At 38.1% G+C, this 22,962-nt stretch overlaps 1 protein-coding gene across 1 annotated transcript in view; it reads right to left on the bottom strand.

The window, feature by feature from the left end:
* ARHGAP20 (Rho GTPase activating protein 20) overlaps positions 1 to 22,962 on the bottom strand; it is a gene marked incomplete at its 3' end in the record, with an annotated part of 61,957 nt that overhangs the window by 23,181 nt on the left and 15,814 nt on the right. The window contains exons 3-4 of the mRNA XM_006775250.2: positions 4,984 to 5,148; positions 1,923 to 2,072 (exon numbers count right to left, since the gene is read on the bottom strand). Coding sequence (XP_006775313.2) covers positions 1,923 to 2,072; positions 4,984 to 5,148 — 315 coding nt within the window. The remainder of the gene's footprint in view (positions 1 to 1,922; positions 2,073 to 4,983; positions 5,149 to 22,962) is intronic.

The following is a 22,962-nucleotide window of genomic DNA, read 5'->3' on the forward strand; positions in this document are numbered from 1 at the left end:
GAACTAAGAAACCAATAATGGTGCACTGCTATAAACTAAACTCTTGACTATTTCACCAGTTTTTCTATTAATGTTTTTCTCTATTCTAGGATCTAATCCAGGATACCATCTTGCATTTAGTGATCATGTCTCCTTAGTGTATGGTCTTAGTTTCTGTCTTTCCCTGTTTTCTTTTTTTAATACCTTGACAGTTTTGAGGAGCACTACGATAGGTATTTCCGGGGAACCTATAGGATATCCCTCAATTTGGGTTTGTCTGATGTTTTTCTCATGATTAGACTGTGCTTGTGTGTTTTGGGGAGGAATACCATATAGGTGAGTTGTTTTTTTTTTTCCATCACATTCTATCAAGGGATACATAATATTCACATGACACTGCTAGTTACACTAACCTTAATTCCTTGGTCAAATTATTCTACTTTTTGAGGAAAACAATGTATGTCAGTGATGGCAAACCTATGACATGCGTGTCAGAGGTGACACGCGAACTCATTTTTTGGTTGATTTTTCTTTGTTAAATGGCATTTAAATATATAAAATACATATCAACAATATAAATCTTTGTTTTACTATGGTTGCAAAGATCAAAAAATTTCTATATGTGACAAGGCACCAGAGTTAGTTAGGTTTTTTCAAAATGCTGACACGCCAAGCTCAAAAGGTTCACCATCACTGATGTATGTGATACTTGTCTCCATATTTATTTTCCATTCTTAAAAGAAGTTTTAGGGAAACTCCTTGATTAAAGATGTCATGTAGTCCCACCCCGTCACTCGAAATTGCTTCCTTCCACCTGTAACTCCAAGGAGATTAAGCAATTGAAAATGATAATATCTAGAGAAATCATCATAGAAAAAAGATATGGAGAAAATGATAAAAAACATGTTTCTGCCAAATAAGTTCTTAAACTCTTGTGTTGGCCAACAGTGCACAACCCAATTTAATGACATGCCTTTCCTTTATTTGAAGATTAGTAGCTTAGGTCTTAGTTATCTGGCTTTTAAGATGATGCCCGAAGAGTTTGGTGGTAGTGCGGTGAGAAGAAGCAAGAAGAAAAACAGTACATGCATGTGATGAACACCAACTCCTTAAGTGTAAAACAAATACTGGCCATGCAGGTCCAGGTGTTAAAAATTTCAATTACCTGTTTTGGTGTGCCCTGCACTGAAAAGTGCCAAGTTAGCATGTTAAGGATAAGAGCACAAAGGTTCTCCATTCACAATTTCTCCAACTCCATCCTAGCCAGGGAGTGAATCTTAGAAAAGTAACTTTGACTTCTTTAATCATAAATTTGCTTTTAATCGGTCACATCTCTATAGATACTAAGTCAGAACCTGATGTAAAATTCAGGCACCCATTTATATCATGATATTAATTTCATTTCAATAGTTAAAAACAATTTCTTTAGAAAATTTGGGAATATCAAACACTTATTCAAACGTAATTAGACTATTTTATAAAATTCCTTTCGGTAAAGATTTATTTCAGTGGTTTGAAAAGTCCAACTCAAAAGCACAATATGTACAACAATACTTAAACATTAGGAGAGGGAACGTTGGAGAGGGGATCCTTGATCTCTGATACTCTATTCCTCTCCCATGGCCCTGAAAGTGGTTCTGTAGAGCCCCTTTGGAAATCACTAATCAAACAAGATGAATGACTCCCAGAGTTCTCAATATTTACCATTACTTCTCATGTATTTTAATAAAAAGATCTTTGGGAGAAACATATGGCCTACAAGTGTCTTTATTTGGGGGTATATCAAAAGACGAGTCATTGACTTCAGAATAACTTAATCCGAATAAAATATCTTCCTTTAAACATTTAGAAAAAAATTGATTAATTTTTTTCTCTCCATCCTAGAAATTACATAGTAGGCTGTATTTAATAGTAGCTAACCCATGTACAAGCTATGTTCTTACCTGAAAGTGGCCACATAGTTCACAGTTGGCCAGCCCACTACAAATGATTTCATGGCATCGGTGTTGCCTTCTCCCACTTCATCCACACAACTTGCTGTCCACATATCACTTAATTTAATTTTATTTTTTATCTTAAAGTTGTTGTTATACCTAAAAAGATAAAAACCAGTCAGGACTTATTATTTTGTTTCTTAAATTTTATGAGAGTTTCTGAATATGTGACAAGAGAATGGCTTAAAAAAATCAAGGAGACAAAGACTGTCTTATTCATTGTTTTTATCTTCAGTGTTTACCTACACAGTGAATTGTAAAATGGTTGGCTACCCTCGCCCCAAAATGCCTTTGAAACATTACATGTATTAGTCCTCATGTCTGCATTTAGCCATAAACTGGCTACTTTATTTTTCTATATGTTGAGCACTGCATTTGGGTGAAAATGCCAATTTTAAATTTACTGCTGTCATAAAAAATTAATTCATTCACTTAACAAAAGGAAGGTAAACAATCCAATATAAAAATGGGCAACGGACCTAGATAGACACTTTTCGAAAGAGGACATACAGAAGGCCAAAAGACATATGAAAACATGCTCAAAGTCACTAATTATATGAGAGATGCAAATCAAAACGACAATGCATTATCATCTCACACCTGTCAGAATGGCTATCATCAACAAATCAACAAACAACAAGTGTTGGAGAGGATGTGGAGAAAAAGGAACCCTTCTGCACTGCTGGTGGGAATGCAGACTGGTGCAGCCACTGTGGAGAATAGTATGGAGCTACCTCAAAAAACTAAAAATGGAACTTGACCGGAATCGAACCTGGGACCCTTGAGTCTGCAGGCTGACGCTCTATCTACTGAGCCAAACCAGTTAGGGTGATTCCTGGCTTTATTTATGCTGTTAAACGCTATGTATCTATCAAAAGCCCTGGATGGGAGTATATTTCTGAGAAGTTTCCTTCAGTTTCTCTATCTTCAGTCTTTTTTTAAAAATATATTTTTTATTGATTTCTTTTTAGAGAGAAAGGAAGGGGGAGGGATAGAAAAATTGATGAGAGAGAACTATCACTGATCGGCTGCCTCCTGCATGCCTCCAACAGAGGATTGAGCCCGCCACCTGGGCATGTGCCCTAACTGGAGATCAAACCAGTGGCTTCCTAATTCCTGGCTCGATGCCCAGCTGCTGAGCTACAGCAGCTGGGTTCTATCTTCAGTCTTACTCTTTCGTCTGTTCGGACCTACATGTTCTCTCTACCTCAGGGGTCTTGGGTTTATTTCCCCCGCCAAATTAACTTAGATTACTCACACTTTTTGATATCCCCAATGAAAGTAAAAAGTACTTGAAATAATCTTTCATGAACTGAATCTCTTAAACACAGCATTAAATCAATTGATACAGGTTTTGTCATCTCATAAAAACATTTAAATGGATATAAACAGTTTTCTCCAAAGCAGTATGTAGAAAAAAATGACATACACCTTATGTGAGAAGTAGATGACAGGCACAGATTTTGCCAATATGTCTAAAATAGCAATTTTCTTGTGGGGAAAGAAACTGTCTTTATGTGACAGGTTTTTTAGCAAAACATTATATAAGTTACATAAAACCACTTGCATGCTAGCAATAATCAGAACAATGATGTCAGGTAAGAAAACAAAAGACTTCCACTCTAAATATTGTCATAATTGTCGAGAAAAAAATCCAAACACATAGAATATGTCTGTATTCCCCATTGAAGTGCCATTTCCCCAGATAGAGACCTCATTGCCTCTCCTCCAATGACTACAATAACCTCCTCTCCAGCCTCTGCTTCTCCCTGTGCCTGTTCTCTAATCCACCGTGAACTATCACAGCCAGAACAATATTTTAGAACTAGGAACCACATCATGCTACTACCCTAAACCTTCTGGAATAAAATACAAACTCTGCATCATAGCCTTTGTGGTACCTAGCCTCCAAGATGGCCCTCTAGTGAGCTATGTTTCCTGATATTCACAGCCTGGAGTAGTTCCCTTCCATACTGTGCCCACGGTGTCTGTGTGGCCCATGGAATACATCAGGTATGCCATTTCCAAAGTCAGCACATTTGCCTACTCTTGTCCTCATTCTCTTGGATATTTCACTCCATGGAAGCAATACCATGTTATGAGCAGCTCTATGGAGACCCAGATGAACAACTACAGCCCCAGGCCCATAGCAGCGAGGAACTGAGGCCTGCCAGCATTCACGTGAGTGAGCCCGGAAGTCCACTCTCTAGTTCCAGTCGAATTTTGAGATGACTGTAACCCTGGCTGACAGCTTGACTGCAACCTCATGAAACCCCCTGAGCCAGAACCACAGCTAAACCACTCCCAGATTCCTGACTCAGGGAAACTGTATGAGATGTTTGTAGTTACCTACTGTTAAATCTTGGGGTGATTTGTTAATGGCAATAGGTAACTAATACAGCCTGCAGAGGTCCTGATAGCCTGATCCTTGTCTATTTCTCCAATCTCAGTTCAGATGACGCTCCTCCTGCCCACTGTGCTCCGTTACACACAGAGGCCTTCTTTTAACTCCTCCAAGGCCCAAGCTTCCCCCTGACCGCTGTACCTGGCATTCCTTCTTCCTAGCCTGCTCATCCTCCTAATATCTGAATGGCTGTTTCTTCTCATCCGTCAATGATCCCTCCACCCCGAGTACACCTACCTAACATGTATCCCATTTTCACTTCATGTAGCATCCGATTTTATTCATAGCACTAACCACAATCTGTAACTACTGCCCTCCCACAACCATTAGAATGAATGTGCCAAAAAAGCAGGGACCATACCCATAGATTTTTCATGGTGTCTTCCATGTTTATGCAGAGAGGGGGACTTAAATGAACACTCGCTGAGTGAATAAACTGTTGAAAGGTTATTTTGCAAAAACAAAGCAAACATAAAACTCCCTTCAGATATTAGCTACAGTAATGGAACCCAGACATTCTTACAGTGAGCTCTGACCAGAAAAGTTTCTTTTTTGGTGGAAGTGCAATTTTATAATGATAACTGGGAGAGTGTAGGGTATACTCACTTGCTTTTGGCCACAACAAACAGATCACTGAACAGGAAAAGATGTCGCTCCTGCCTTTGCAGGCCTCGTTTGAGTTCTACTCGGCCATCAATTAGCAGAGTCCTATTGGAGCACATAGATGATGACAGAAATGCACCCGTGTCCATGTTGGCAGAAGGACTTTCCCTGCAACAGCGAACACCACAGACCTTGGTCAAATGATCACACATAGGGCTGACTGTCTATCAAATTATAGCTTACAGTCGGTCAAGAAATACAAATTCTGTAAATTTTTTAATGCGATGGCAGTTTCCCAACTGGTCTCCCAGTCTATCTCCACACAGTAGTCTTTAACATTTCATTGTGCAATGTTTCAAACATAAAGCAAAGTTGAAGTTTTATAATAAACACAGGTACACCCCAAATTACATTCTTGCTTTAACATAACTACCCAACTATCTGTCCTTCCGTCTACTCATTAATCCATTTTATTTTTGGCATTTCAATGTAAACTGCATACAGCAATACATTTCCCTTTAAATACTTCAGCATACATACCATTAACTAGAGTTGAATATTTGTAATGAAAAAACTGTATTATATTATATTATATTATATTATATTATATTATATTATTAACCAATGTTAACTCAATAAATTTTATTAAAATAAAAATAAAGTAAAATGTACATGAAACCTTGAACAAAATATTATGTACAATGAATGCACAAGTCTCAAGTGTATATTCACTGAGTTTGGATAAATGTATTCACCTGTATAATCTAAACCCTCATCAAGATGGAGAACATTATTACTTCTCCAAACAATTTCCTCTTCTCCCTTCTCAATTATTATATAGATTAGCTGAAGATGGCATCTATGTACTGGTTCCTGGGTTGTTTATTTCTTCACTGCAGACTGAAACCCATTAGCTAAAAAGTCTGCTGGAACCATACTCAAATTTTCATACACCCAATTATTTTTAAAACTAGCCCAAACAAACCGATCTTTAGCCATGTATAGCTTGCCTGCTTTGCATCCTCCACAAAACTATGCCCAACATTTACTATCCATTGACGAGATAAAGCCTTGTGGTGGTAAGCTGCCACATCACTACCACCCTCTGGAGCTCTGCGACCCAGAGACCCCAGAACTTGCTACTGAGCAACTTCATCTAGACGTGTGCTCTCCAGAGATGCCTCTTCAATCTCCATCACTTCAGGGACTCCCTGCCCTCCTCCCCTTCCAGATGGTGGCCCTTTGGCCACAAACCTCTAGATAGTCTCCTGCTGTGAGGGACTTCCTTTCTCATGCAACCTGTCCAACGGGCATATCCTTTTCCTTGATCAGCCCCCAAACCCCTCAAATTCCTTACAAAAGTCAATCCCTATGCTATCACCCTCAAGGCCACCACTATTGTGATTTCCCCTCCCCACCACTGAAGGTTAGTTTTACCTCTTTTGGAATTTCATATAAATGGAATCATAGAACTTGTCAGGCTCTCCATCAAAGTATCGGGTGTAAGAGGCCATGTCCTCCCATCCCAAGCGCCTGGTTCACAATCAGCCACAGGAAATGGGGCTTAGTAAGGCTGGCTTAGTTCTGTTTCTCGGTTTGAATAGTATGGGCCACAGTGTCTGACCTCCCCTGGGTATGCTAACAGGCTGAGGACCATGCACTGTCCTGATAACTCTCCGAGGGAATGCCTGGTTAGCCATCCTTTCCTGTGATATAGGTGTTTGTGACGTGTGGTCTCCCCCAAGTAGCATCAGCATCAACATTTTAAAAATGCAAATTCTGTGGCCTACCTCAGACTTCCTGAATCAGAAACTCTGGAGGGCTGGCTCATCATTCTATATTTTTACAAGCCATTTAGATGATTCTAATGCTCATTGAAGTTTGAGAACTACTTTTGACTCCATAACACATTCTCGTTCTAACATTCTAAAAATTTACGGCTGTGCATAAAAGTATAAGTAGCACACATTTCTACTTCAGATAAGTCGAACTTCTCAGAGTTGTTCCGTCATTTCCTTTGTTTTTTGAGTTATAGCCACCTCTCCTAATATGTAAATTCCATTATGCTCATTAATGACTAGTTAAGTACATGCTATGTATAATTTAAAGAAATGTATAAGTGAATAACAAGGCAAGTAAATCAATCAATAAAAAAAAAGGGAAAGGGAATGTCTCTGTTTGATAGTATGGATGGGAACTAAGCATAGAGAAAAGGCCCATTTCACCATCACAGAGAAAAATCCTTTCTATTTCAAATTCTTTTGCTGTGGGGGAGCAGGAGGAGGCATAATGGTATCTTTTATCATGTAGTGATTTCAAATTTATAGAAAATAGGAATGAAATTTCACTTGTTCTTATGCAAACTGAGTAAGAACAAGGCTAGCAAATAATGAATTGATGAAGGAATGGCCAACATAGCATTTTACATAGCTTTAGTTTTGAATTGCCTGACAGGGGAAAAATCATCTTTTGCATTTTGGTTTTAGGGGTTCAATAAGTAACTGCTTTTTTATTATAATGCTAAAGCATTAGCTAGCAGTACAGTTGAAACCAGGGATCCTCAAATTATTACTCAAAGGGCCTGATAGTAAATATTTTAGGCTTCACAGGTCATATAGTCTCTGTTGTCAATTTGAACTGCTGTTGTAACACAAAATCAGCCATTGACAATACCTAACTGTATAGGTGTGGCTGTGACCGAGTAACAGTTCAACTAAAAAAACAGGCAACCTGTATGGGCCAAGGGTACCCAAGGCATTTAAATGCTTGTAGATAATGGTGAATCTGGAGCAATTAGTGAATTTTTTTTTTGGCTTGGGGTTAGCGTAGATCAAAGGTTAATTAGGCTATTTTTAAATGGTTTACATTTTAAAGCACTTCCAAAGAATTTTTATATACACTAACTCATTTTCCATCTCATAATAATACTTTCAAATAAGTAGAGTTGGTGGTGGTGGGGGAGAATCCCCTATGAGTTTAAAATATTTTTCTCTTTCAGTGTGGATTCATTAACATACATTTTAAAGATCTACATATAATAATGATAAGAGATACCTCACAACTTAAGCAACCTAAGCATTGGTTTAAAATGCCTCACCACTCATGCAGCAGAATTTACTTGAGTAAAAATAAACATGTCCGTACCCACATAATTTAAAAAGAAAAACATTCTTTTGTAGGAGAAAACAAAAACACAAATAACCTTTGTGCTTTTTAAAACTACAATCTTAATCAGTGTTTGCTACTTACAAATGTATTTCTCAATTATGTGACTCTGATGTGTTTTTTTTATTCTGAGTGCAATGTAGATGTGTTTATTTTAGTGTCTTAGGGTATGGAAATGGGGAGGAGGGTAAGAGTATAACCTTCTATATAGCCTGACTAGGATTTACAAGTTATAATGAACAGAGCACTAACATGAGCTAACAAATACAAGCAGTCTAAGCATTAACCTGTGGGCTTCTTATGTGTTAACATTACATTTTAAAATAGTTTTGTGAAGCTATTTCTGAAAGGCAAAAGGGTGTCTTAGGACCTTGATCATTTTAAAAAATATATATATATTTTATTGATTTTTTACAGAGAGGAAGGGAGAGAGAGATAGAGAGTTAGAAACATCGATGAGAGAGAAACATCGATCAGCTGCCTCCTGCACAACTCCCATTGGGGATGTGCCCGTAACCCAGGTACATGCCCTTGACCGGAATCGAACCTGGGACCCTTCAGTCTGCAGGCCGACGCTCTATCCACTGAGCCAAACCGGTTTCGGCGACCTTGATCATTTTTAATTAAAACTAGATAATAGTTTTTATAAAACTTGCCCTTAGTAATATCTCTTCATAGTTTTTACTCAGGCTTATCCTAAAAGCAAGTCCACATTTAGGTACAGTTTTAGAGGCGGTGTTGCTTCATCTTAAATCACAGAAGAAACTAAAATATAGAATAGAATACTTCTTGGAAATGTCTATGTTTACATGTGGAAATCAATGAATGATTATGAGGACAAGTAGTAGATAAGACCTGCTCATCCAAATGCCATCTCTTCCATGAAAATTTTCTCAGTTGAATGCTTTTTAACAAAACACACAAAACTTCACCTGAAGACATGTTTTTATTGATTTTAGAGAGAGAGGAAGGGAGAGAAAAACATTGATGTGAGAGAGAAACATTGATCAGTTGCTTCCTGCAAGTGCCTTGACTGGGGACCAAAGAACCCACAACCTAGGTATGTGCCCTGACCAGGAATTGAACTTGCAACCTTTAGTTATATGGGATAATGCTCCAACCAACTGAGTCACTCAGCTTGGGCTCAGTCAGTTGAATCTTTGCTTATGTCCTACCTTGAAGCTCTTAAATATTCTCACTAAACATATATTGAATGTATGATCACCATGCAATTAATTATTTGTAATAGTGATCAGGGATGACTTTGCTGGGTGTCTGCCATGTGGTCCTTAGTCTCAAGGAATTAGTTAGCAATGTGATACGGGGATCAGACAAGTAAGCACAGTGATAAACCAGTGAAGCAAGTGATAAAAGACACGCAGAGTACTAGGGGCACAGAGAAGAGCCAAACAAGGAGCCCCTATCTGCGACTAGACTGGCTAGGGAAGATTCTTGAAGGAACCCGAGTCTTAAAGGATGGACAGATCAAGGAAGGCTGAGAGCAGTCTAAGTGGACAAATATGTGTGATGTGCTTCGGTTACTGTGGGAAACTGAAGGCCGAGTGGCAGGGCCTGGGGAAGGGCAGCAGCAGATGGGTGTTTTTCCTAACACATTCAGTTTTTATGGGAAAGCACGGTGTTTTGTAATACTCTGAAGAAAAGAGGAAGGCAAGCTTAGAGGAAGGAAGACCTTTAGGAATTTATTGCAGTAATCTTAGGCAAGAAATGTCATGGAACTAAGTTGGCAGTGAAAAGAGGAGAGAAGACACAGAAAAACATGTTTGAGAGATATTAAAACATAGATAAAATTTGCAAGTTGATCAGTTGTGGAGGTTTCAATGAAGATAGAATTGACTATGGTTGTATTAGAAAAAGAATATAGAATTATTACCTAACCTCTTAAAGTTTACTCATTTATTTTTCATCCAAAAATGCTTCCTGAGTATCTCTATCTATCTCTATCTCTATCTAGCTATATAGATATATCTATATAAATCTATATAGACATATCTATATAACTAGATATATATCTATATCTATATATCTATATCTCTATATATATGTGTGTGTTGGCTAGACTTTGTGCTCAATGGTGACAATATGGGGTAAATAAGATTTACCCTCTCCTCTTGTGGAATTTTGATTCTAGTTTCAATATTAGCTATCTATTTGATATCACCTGTCATTGCTGCTTAGTTCAATTTGTAGCAGAGACTGAAAACTACAGCCCACGGTCATATCTGATAGAGCTCACACAGAGGTTTTGATTTCACCACATTCCCTTTCTTGCCAATTCTTTCCTATGTTTATCGCACCTCTCAGGGACTTGAAAGCATTTAAGTCTGTGATTCTTGCCCTAATATTACTTAAAAAACAGTGCAGAGGTCTTTTATTTTTTTAACACGTATCACGCCCTGAATTCATGGGGAACGGGTTCCAGCAGCTCAGGCTCCTTTCCACTGGTTCTCACAAAGTGCGCTTCTCTGGGTGGAGTCGGTGGGTGCTTCTATTAAACCCAGGTTTCTCCTCGGCTTCCTTCTTTTGCTGATCATTTTCCTTCACACCTTCAGGTAGCTCTCTTGGTTCTTAGAGTGCTTAATATGCTCAACATGTACTTAATACTCTTGGGAAGAATCTTGCCCTTAACTTGTTTGTTTACAACAATGCCCACCACATGCTGGGCTATGTAGGCTCCTCCAGTTTGGCCATGGGAACATTTGTGGGGCATTCCTTTTGAGCAGCGCCTGTTCCCTTGATGTCTACATGATCACGTTTCTTGTAGATGCACATGTATGTGGCCAAAAGAACAACTGCACGTTTGATAAAGGCCTAGAGTAGTGATGGCAAACCTATGACACGCGTGTCAGAGGTGACACGCAAACTCATTTTTTTGGTTGATTTTTCTTTGTTAAATGGCATTTAAATATATAAAATAAATATCAAAAATATAACTATTTTACTATGGTTGCAAATATAAAAAAATTTCTATATGTGACACGGCACCAGAGTTAAGTTAGGGTTTTTCAAAATGCTGACATGCTGAGCTCAAAAGGTTCGCCATCACTGTCATAACCTCTACTATAGTTTGCAATGAACTCCTAACTGGACTCTCTACTTCCTTGCTCTCTCTTGTTCAATCTATGCTAATCACTTCTCACTTTTTTCAAATTAATTGTTCTGATGCATAATATCAATGATCATGGCATATGCACTGCTTAAAGCAGTGGTTCTCAACCTTTGGGTCATGACCCCTTTGGCGGTCGAATGACCCTTTCACAGGGGTCGCCTAAGACCATCCTGCATATCAGATAATTACATGATGATTCATAACAGTAGCAACATTACAGTTATGAAGTAACAACGAAAATAATTTTTTTTTAAAATATATTTTATTGATTTTTTTACAGAGAGGAAGGGAGAGAGATAGAGAGTTAGAAACATCGATGAGAGAGAAACATCAATCAGCTGCCTCCTGCACATCTCCCACTGGGGATGTGCCCGCAACCCAGGCACATGCCCTTGACCGGAATCGAACCTGGGACCCTTCAGTCCGCAGGCCGACGCTCTATCCACCGAGCCAAACCGGTTTCGGCAACGAAAATAATTTTATGGTTGGGTCACAACATGAGGAACTGTATTTAAAGGGCCAGAAGGTTGAGAACCACTGGTAAAGAGTAAGCTCAACTCATTAATCTAGCATTCATGATCTAGCTTGTGCCTTACCCTACCTGGTTATGATGATATGTCAGGTTAGAACTCTATATTACCTGTATAAATGTAACCCTAGTGAGTCTTAGAGAATAAATTAGTTCAGAAGTAATTTAGAACAAAAAGAGATGACTACTGACATGAAGCTAAAAAACACATATCAAAATTATATCTTATTCAGCAATAAAAATTTGTCCATTAGATATTTATATCTGAAACATCTCAACATTCAAAGCACATTTTAAAGAACTCTAGTCTAAAGCAATTATCTGTATTATTGATGGGGTGAAAATGTACTATTACATTTCTATAGCCACCATCTAAATAAAGTCACATTCAAATGATCAAAGAAAACTCTATATAGAGATTATAACATGATGTGGTTGTATACAATATGTACTATTATTTCCACTTCCAAATTAGCATCAATGATTGAATGATGCATCATGTAGCTCATATTAAACAGTCCAAATTCTGACTTGCTATTATAGAATAGAGCCTAGTGATCATGTTAATACCAGGATCAAAATGAACTAAGCTAGGCTAAGGGCTTATCAGTTATATGAATGAATGACTGGACAAATAAAATAAGCAGGGCCTTAAAGCAAGAAAAATACAAAGGAGAACCTTTAAATTATAACCAAAATGCTGATTGGAACAGGCAGTGTATATGACATAATGAGAACAAAAATCTTATATCTATGACGCTAATATTTAAAGAGCAAGGAAAACAAACCATTAAATAAGCAAAGACAGAATAGCAATATGGAAGGAGAGTGTGAAGGATAGAGGACACTAATAAATAGCTACACTAACAGACCAAGATCCATACACAGAGATATTGTTTCCAAGGAAGGGAGTAAACTATATACCTTTTTAACAACCTTGACACAGAAGTTTGTCAACAATAGCTATTAGGAATTCACTCAATAAAAAGCACTTGACAGGACATTATAAGAAAGGAGAGAACATGATCTTATGACTATTGCCTTTGAGAACTTCAATTTAGTCACTTGTGTGGACTTTAAAATACTGGACATCTTAATTTATCAATTAAGTAAATTGGTTTGAGTCATCTTCTTGAATCAAATAAGATTGCCAAACATACTTATGCTACTCAAGAAAATTTATATGTGTAGTGATTACAATGTGATATGATAATACATTTGTCTGAATATGTTTATTTATTCAATAAAGAACCAAGTCAACAATTCGCTAACTGGGCACTTCAGTAATTTGGGTAGATTGGTTCAGGTAATAATTGTATAATGGTACACTGAAGGAAACAAAAGGATCATACCTGATTACAGGTAGTTCTAGCTATAATTTCTGGGTCATACCTGATTAAAGGTAGTTTTAGCTACAATTTCTGGATCATACCTGATTAAAAGTAGTTCTAACTATAATTTCTGGATCTGCTAAGCAAAATAATCTAGTCAGAGAATGACAAGTATGACATGATCTCACTCATATGTGGAATCTAGTGAACAAAATAAACTGATGAACAAAATAGATCCAGATACAAAGAAGCATGGAACAGACTGGAACCTCAGAGGGAAGGGGGGTGGGGGGAGGATGAGTGGGTGGGAAGAGATCAACGAAAGAATTTGTATGCATATATAATTCTTCCTTTAAGACATTTTAAAGAAATCAAAGCAATTAGCTGGTGAAAGTCTCTGAAAGAAAATACTTTCTCAGCTGGTGTGGCTCAGTGGTTGAGCTTCAACCCATGAACCAGGAGGTCATAGTTCGATTCCCAGTCAGGGCACATTTCTGGGTTGCAAGTTCGATCCTCATTAGGGGCATGCAGGAGGCAGCTGATTAATGATTCTCTCTCATCATTGAAGTTTCTCTCCCGTCCTGTCTGAAATCAATTAAAAACAAATTAAAAAGAGAAAATATGCATTAGAGGTTTTGAAATAAATTTTTGAGCACATTTTGGTATGACAAATTTATTTCAAAGTAAATCATTTGGGAAATAAAGGAGAAATAAATTTTTAGTGAATGCTAAATAGAAATCTGAATATTAAAGGAACTTTTAAACTCAACATGTTGTTATTCTATATTGAGATGGTAAACTATTTCATGATGTTTAACTTTTTAAATCCCAAAGCATATTCAATATTTACTAATAATTTGCTCAGTCACTTACATATTAATGATCACCTACAGTGCATTAAGGCTCTGGGGATACTGCAGCCAACAAAGTGGCCAAGGACATGCAAAGAATTTCACCTTTTATTCTGAGTGAGATATGAAGAGGAGATGGTGTGGCAGAAAAGTGATAGGATCTATTAGGTAAGTAGCATAGAGGGTAGTAAAGACGAAGGATGCAATAAACATTTGCTTAAAGAAGTTTTAAAATAAAATCACAGAAATGAGTTGGCTAAATTCCTTAAGTAAAAGCCATTAGATGTTTCTTGAAAAGTACTAAGTTAGGAGAGAAATAACGGTGGATTGGTAGTGATGGAGGTGGTAAGAAATAGTTTTATAATAGATATATTTCAAAGGTAGAATCTAATAGGATTTGATGGCAGACTTATTTTTGGCATTACTAATTGGTTTGGACATAATAAGTTTGAATTACTTATCAGATATCAAAATAGAGATCTGAAAGCTATGCAAGAGATTAGATCAGGGGTGGGCAACCCCTGGCACGCGTGCCAAACATGGCACGCCAGTAACTTTTGCTGGCACGCGAAACCCTCTCCTGTAATCTTCCATTTACAATTTTTTTCTTAGTATCAACTTTTTTATTTTTCAGATAAATTCAGTGTAGGTGCATCTTAATAAATAAATAATTTTACATAACAAGTTATCTTAAAGACCATAGACATGGATTGACGAGAGTGGGGGAGAATTTCTATGCCTCTGTCTTAACTCTCCCTGCCTTCCTTGATCCTACCAGTGTTTTGGTTTCATCCACATACGCTTGTGAATCTTTGTTCTCAGTGATGAATTTTGTTAAGTCTTTGAATAGGAGTAGCCTGGTGGATGAAAGTAGTAGCTCGTGCATATCTCTGAAGGTCACGAAATATAAACCTGACGTAAAATCTCTGTCATCAGTGATGCAGCAGCAAAAGTCCCACTGATAATATCAAACAGAGTCATAAAGTTTTCTGTCGGACTATCAGTATACATCTATACATTAAAAAATAAATGTATTTTTCATCATCATATACTGTGTTTTTGTCGCTAGAATGAATTTTATTATTCTTCAAGATCCTTCACATACGTACACCTTAAGAGATATCAAGTAGGCGTAACATGTCCTCAAAAAATTAGGGTTGGCACGCAGAAAAATTTTGAATCAGAGATTTTGCTGGTTTTGGCACGCACTCACAAAAAGGTTGCCCACCCCTGGTATAGATGGAGAACAAGTTCAAATACTGAGTCCCAGGACACACCAACATTTAGAAGTTGGGAAAGAAAGAGAACCTAGCCAAGTAGAATGAGCTGGGTGTCAATAAACAGAACCAACAAGCCCATGGAAGAAGGGAGGGATTAGGGTATCCTAGAAAGGTCAAGGAAGATGATTTGACCATTGGACCTAGAATTAAGGCGGGCACCAGTGACCCTATGAAGAACAATTCTGGTGGAAATTTATGAAGAAACTAGAGGCCTGATGCACAAAATTTGTGCAAGAGTAGGCCCTCGCAGCCCCGGCTTTGTCCAGACAGTCATTCTGCTGTTTGGCCATTCGGTCGATTCGCATATTATGCTTTTATTATTATAGATGATTCCAATTTGGTTTACATCAAATTTTAGGTAATTGATGATTCTGCAGAGTCATCATTTAACTTTTCCAAAGCCATATTCAGTTTTGAAAAAAAATTGTTAAAAAATGCCAAATAAAACTGGAAACACACAAAAGAAGTTTCTAAATGGTCTAATAAATGGTCTTGGCCATGATCTGCTACAACTATTACAAAGCTCTAAGACTATTCTCTTACTATAACAGATGAGACAACTACTCTGGATAGAGGATAAAAGTTATCTCATAATTAGAGCAGATATTTTCATATATTCGAGGACACTGTCCCCCACAGTGCTAAGAAAGTGCTTTCTGTCTGAGAATGCAAAGCATGCTTTCTTGTGCTCCGCAGCAGCAGCTTTTATCAAACACTAGCAGCTTTTCACAAAATTGGTGGTGAAGTCAAGAATCAGTTAGTATGATATAGGGAAAAGATTCAGAACACTTTCTTTGACAGCTGGTCTATTTCAGTTTTCAAGAAGATGCTTTAAAATCACCTCGTACATGAAAGTCTTAAGTAACTACCACCAAATCAAGGATGCTTTTTGTTTCCACCTCTGAGACTGAACAACCTTCCTGTCTGCCACACTCTGACACACACATACAGATGACTGAGGCCTTGACTAGGCCTCCACAGTTGTTAGGGACACCAGTCATTATGATTCCAGCAAAAGGAGTAGGCTCATAAGTCCCACACCATAACATGAAACGCTCAGCTGTTAGCCTGCAATGAAATACTCTCATTTGTCTATTTTTGATAAAAGTATCCCAAAATTCAAGCAACTGAGCTTTCCAGATAATCTGGTTGTTTTACTGTACTAAGGACCACTCACTGTAGATAGAATAAAAACAATATATTAAAAAGATCATGTAGTTTGTTTTAGAGAGGGCTGACATAGTATATCTCAGGTGTTTTATGCAAGTTTATGCTGGGAAATCGAATTAACCCTTTAAAGCATTAAAAGATAACATACTTCCCAATTTCAAGCAAAAGTAAACCCAAGCCTTAAAATAAAAGCTTTACATTGAACACATACAATATACTAGTATATAGACAACGAATGTTGTGCTAAACATTTTAAGATGAAGAGAAATATTTTTATATTTACTACTCTAAAAGAAATGATCTGTTCTCCAATATTAATCCTTTTCACCTGGAGCTGTCACCCCCGGTGGGAATACATCAATGATACGCTCCTATTTACACTGTGTAGTCAGGTACGATCCATGTCTTATTTCTGATCCCGTTTCTAGAACTATCACTTACACAGAGGGCTCAAATGTTTGCAGAATAAATAGGTAAGCAAACAAAAGTGTCCTTGGTTTCTTCTCCACCTACAAAAGTAAAGTGGAGAAATCAGTTTACCACTCAGAAACCAAACCCAAACCCCAGAGCCACTTTGCTATGAACCTGCGTTGGTACTAATGCTGCTTAGCCAGGTAGGATAGGGATGGTAAAGAGTGGTCCTTCCCTCTCTGGATGGATGGCTACTTTCTTCACCAGTGAGCAGAGGTAAAGACAGTAACTCTCTTCAGGGGAGGCAGACCCATTTGATTAGCTGCTTCTGTTCTCTACCTAACACCATGACTGCAGTCCACCTTTCCACCCAGGCCACTCTATTTCTGGAACTTTTTTCCGTCATTGCCCCTAAATAAAAATAAAAGAGGAATGGAGGAGAATTCCAGAAAGATGAACATTTGACTTCACACAATTTAGTTCAAAGTGGCAGGGCTTTTTTCAATGATCAAAGCATTCCAAAAAGTGAGAAAAAACTAAAAGCTATTAGAACTAACTTAAGCCAATCGTCTCATTTTCCAAAATTAACAGACTTTCAGACTTACCCTCCCAAAGACTTGGTTCTGTGCACATGTACCAACACACGTGTGAAGGTGCCCTGCGTGGTTTTGGAAGTCTAAACCCTGATGCGAGGGCAGACCTTTCAGTTTTGTTCCTTACAAAATACTGAACAAATGTTTGCTGAGCTGAAATCCAATTGAACTAAAGAAAAACAAGAAGCATTAAAATGCTCACCAGCTGAATACCAGCCATGGGGAACAGTCATTAAAAATCCTTTTGTCATTCTCAGTTTATTTCTCAAGTTCCAATTATAAGAGATTGATCACAATGATCATAAATCAATACTAAGGAACAAATGTCCTACTTTCTGTTTTATTCAAAGTTTTAAAGATGCCAGTAATAAGTGGAATGCTTATAAATAACTGCTGGTGCATGTTAAAGCGTGAAACCCACAAACCAAAAGCTAGACACAATAAAAATTGACAGCTCAACCAAAACCAAACCACATTTGAAGTCATTTTTCACATAGCTAAAATGACATCATTACCTTAACAAAGCAGAAAGCATGTCTTGCATCTGTGTTGGTGGAGCTGAGCAAACACACATGTGGCCTAGTTTATTTCCAGGCTGTGAAAATTTTAGTGTGGCTATAACACGCTTTCTGTGACCATTCAGTACAAGTGATAGAGCAAAATTCCCTGTCATAGAGGCCTTGCCCGAAAGAGAGGTTAGTGGGAAAGTGCTCTACCGTTTCTATCATTCCAAATGAAATTATATTGGAAATACATTCTAGAGGTTTCTGAATCTAGGGGTTTGAAGAAGATTTAAGGACAAATCTTGAAACAGACTACAACTGAATTTCAATAAAAGTTTCATTCTTCTTATTCTTCAGAAAAGGCTTCTCCACTGATTCAACTCTGGATATCTTAAAAGGAATGTTAGTATTCCACAAAAAGAGTCTAAGTGACTACATTTGAGCTGCCTAGATTCTACGCTCCTTTCAATAACTAGAAAACTAAGTGGAAAGCCTTTGGACAGAGAAGAAACAAAAGGAGGGTGGTGATGGTGATGGCAGGGGGGTGGGGGCGCCAGCCTTCCTGTCTTCTAGAACCATAGTTTAATGGGTCCAAAATATTACCAGAACAAAGTCAGGGTCCCTGCCCTTCATGACAATAAGGGCTTTAGTCTTCCTTGTTCACTGCTGTATTCCTAGTGGTGTCAAATATTGGCTGAATTAATGATGATGATGATGATGAATGTCTATTTTGTATGGTCTTATAAAGCCCCTTATAGACTTAGTCATGGGTCTTCTCTGAAGGTGGCAAATGTTGTAAGGGTTAGTGACATGGGAAGAGGCAGGTGTCTAAAGTGGGTGGGAGTGTCTACTCTTTGGTCGGGTACCTTATCAAAGAGTGGAGTTCCTTGGGGCTGGCATTAAGATGGCCAGGAGAAAGAGAGAAAAGAACAAGGCCTAATTTATAAGATTGAGAAATGAAACAGATACCACGGGCATTACAACAACTATGATTAATATATAAAGACTGTAGTGGAAACGATAGACCACATTCATGAACAGATGGGAAATTTTATCAGAGAGATGGAAACTGCCTAGAAGTTCTCCCTCCACCATCACCATTAGAGGATCTAGGTTTTATTTATTCAGCCTGAGAGTTTCTGAGCTTCTTCACTAATTTTGTAAAATTCTTGGCCATTATGTATTCAAATATTTGTTCTGCTTCATTTACGTTTGATATTGTTCTGCAGCTCATGGCATGTCATTGTCTCTAGTTCCCTTAAAGCCCAGCATCTGTCAGAGTCTCTTCTCTGAGATGTTAATAGATATCCAGCTATCCACGTAGTCATTCTCTCTTGCCTCATTTTAGCTTTTTAATACCAGACACTACTTACTACCAATACTCTAATTTGTGATTTGTTATCTACATCCCCCCACTAGAATGTACACCGCATGAAAGTTGCACAGGTATTTGTTGAATAAATGAACATTTGTCAGGCACAGTTCTGAGATGAACAAGAAAAACAAAATCCTATCCCTTCTATGGTTTACATTCTGTGAAGACATAATACATAATATCATGAAAAAGGACCCTGAAGGAAACATCAGATTGAAGAGGTTTCTTTACCTCCTATTTCCAGAGCTTTTACTATGTACCATGAAAACTGACAAAGAAACTTCCTCTCCCCCACCTGAACATCTGACGGAAGAGAAATTTTCCATTTACATTGAACACACATTGAGAAAGGCAGTTCTGTGTTATGCTTAGTTTTTCCTGGCTGTGATGCTGGCACTAAGGGAAGATTCCTATATCAACACTTGGGTCAGAGTCGTAAATTGCTAGTGTGCTGACACCGTAAAAACTAGGGAGAGATCCTCAGTGGTGTATGCAGGTCAAGCGACAGCAAGGAATTGAGAGTTCCAGGTGCCCCTCTAGCCTGGAAGTTCTCCCTCCACCATCACCATTAGAGGATCTAGGTCTTATTTATTCAGCTTGAGAGTTTCTGAGCCTCTTCATTAATTTTGTAAAATTCTTGGCCATTATGTATTCAAATGTTTGTTCTGCTTCATTTATGTTTGATATTGTTCTGCAGCTCCTGGGTGCTTCACATCATTTTCCTTTGTGCGTCACTTTGGAAAAGTTCTGTTAGTCCATCTTTAGGCTTACTGATTATTTCTTCAGCTGGCCAAGGCTGAGGATAAATCTGTTGAAAGAATTCTTCATCTTTGATAGTGCATTTGATTCCTTTTCAGTTTCCATCTCTCTGATAAAATTTCCCATGTGTTCATGAATGCAGTCTATTGTTTCCACTACAGTCTTTATATATTAATCATAGTTGTTGTAATGCCCTTGGTATCTGTTTCATTTCTCAATCTGGTTGGCTGTTTTTTCTTTCAGCATGGGTTTTTCCTTGCTATTTAACGTGTTATGAAGCTTTTGATTGATTACTGGACACTGTTCTAGAAGAACAATAGAAACTGAGGCAGGTAGTATTTACTCATGGAAGTGGGTCTGCACCATCTTCTGTTATGCCATTAGCATGAGTGGCTGAGGCAATTTAGTCAGTCATTGAGTTCTGTTTGGGTTTTGTTGTTGCTATCTTTAACCTCAGTGTACAGACTTTAGATTCTTCTAGTGATGAACAACTGTTGCCTAGTGCTTAGGGTGAGGCCTGAAATACTGTCCATGCTCCTCTTTCAGCTTTTAGCAGTTCCCGAATGCCTATAGGGAGAGATGGGTGTCTTTCACCAGCGCCTCCTCTTGCCCTAGAAGTATACTCTTATTGCTTGTTATCCAGCATTAGGCTCTTCATGGGGACACATGAGATTTTCAGTTTTCCTAGTCTGTCTCAAGTTTTGGCAGAGTACGTGCACCTGAGGTAGGGTCTTCTCATATTCTTCTCTCTCCTCAAGCCCATGGCAGCCACATTTTGCCTTGAATTTGTGACAGATTTTGGACAGAAGAGTTCCTGGCTTCCCCCTAAATCAGTGGTTCTCAACCTGTGGGTCGTGACTCTTTGGGGACCCATCAACCCTTTCACAGGGGTTGCCTAAGATCATCGGAAAACACATATATAATTACTATTGTTTTTGTGATTAATCACTATCCTTTAATTATGTTCAATTTGTAACAATGAAAATACATCCTGCATATCAGATATTTACATTACGATTCATAACAGTAGCAAAATGACAGTTATGAAGTAGCAACGAAAATAATTTTATGGTTGGGGGTCACCACAACATGAGGAACTGTATTAAAGGGTCGCGGCATTAGGAAGGTTGAGAACCACTGCCCTCAGTGGTAGTAGACCTCTTGTTTTTATTGATGCAGAATCTGGGACTAAGAGGCTTTTGTGCCCTTCTCATATGGACAGATCATCCAGAGCAGGGATTGTTTGCCTAAGTCCTGCAGGTGAGGAAGATGTTCCCCTCCAACAGGCAGATGGGCTTCGCTTCTAGCTCTCCCTGGAAGCAATGGCACTTCACCTGGACCTGACGGGGAGAAGGTTTGCTATCCCTCCCTTGCTGGCTTTTGTTACTAAGAAAAAAGGTTCTGAGGAAGAAGGCAGTGTTTCATGCCCATCTCACAGATGAAACCAATCGATTTTTGCATGCCTGTACCATTCTGCATGCATCTTTTCCATCTCCTGATTTACCTCTAATCGTTCTTGTAAGAAAACCAGTAAAGACCCATGAAAAAGAAAATAAATGGGGCTCCCAGTTACTTTAAATTGACACTTTAAGGACTGCATTAAACTTTTAGTACTAGTAGATTTCTTCTTATTCATTTTGATGATGGTTACAGCTTTATTCCATGCTCTCCCCTTCCTGTGTAATCTAAGCTATTCGATCTTGCCCAGTCTTAGGCTCCTTGGTTGTGAAATAAGAAAGTCTGATGGAAAGATCTATATAATTGTTTTAGAAAAAGTCTCTCCAATTAGAAAATTCCATGATTCTAAGACTCCACATTTCTTTACTAGTCTAGAAAGAGAAATGTATGTATCTGAGATGCAGAGAAACAATTAAGAAACTTTAAATTCCACTTGAATTAGCAAGTAACCATTAAAGTTGCATAATTCAATATAGTAGCTCTAGCCACAGAGAGAACATTTTCATGATCTCAAAAATTACAATCTGTCAGCATTGCTTTCAAGGTCTAACCATAAAGGAGTAAGTGGTTCTCTTTTCCACGGAGGCCCATTTCTTCCTTTCTTCCTCTATTCCTGCACACCCTCCAATAAAACTGCCTGGATCCACTGAAATACTTTCCTTAATCTTAACTTTATGTTATAGCTGTAACCACAACTATGCATCATATATATGTAAATTTACAACACAATTCTATTTCTAGAGGATTTTTTTTTTTCCAAGGAACGAGTTTCTGAGTATTACATTAGCCCCCAGGAATCTTTAAAATAGTACAGTTCTCATCTGCCTGGAATAGGTTAGCCATGATTCTGATTGTAGCCAGGGAATTCTGCCCACAATGTCATGCACAGAGTGGAACAGCAGATATCAACCTCAGCTGCTTCCCCCTTCACCACCTGGGCTCCTCCCTGTATTTTCAAGAGACCTGTTTTTCCACTTTGTGAAGTTCTATGTGCAAATGCTCCCATTCTTTCTCTAAGCAGTACTGCCAACAGCATGGGTTCTGGAGTCAGACATACCTGACATTAAATACGGGTATTGCCATTTACTAGTTGTGCACCTTAATGTTTAAACTTTAGGAGCGTGAAATTTTCTTACCTATAAATGAGGATCATTAAAAAGTATCTAGCTCATGGCTCTATGGAAGTCATTTATTTAAAAGCGCTCAGCAGATAACAAAAGCACAAAAAGTCAGCTACCGATATGAAAAATCACATGAAATTCAAATTCTTGCCCCCAAAAACATAATATTTAGTAAGAGTCAAACTATCAACCCACAGGTTACTTTCTAATGGCAAAGGGGAAAGAGACCCTTACAAGGATATCAGGTCATCCTCGCCAAGGAAGGTAACCAACCGGACATATGCCTTCTGAAGTGATGCAATATGAAAT

Source organism: Myotis davidii, unplaced genomic scaffold (assembly GCF_000327345.1).
Source record: "Myotis davidii unplaced genomic scaffold, ASM32734v1 scaffold8, whole genome shotgun sequence".
Classification (NCBI taxonomy): Eukaryota; Metazoa; Chordata; class Mammalia; order Chiroptera; family Vespertilionidae; genus Myotis; species Myotis davidii.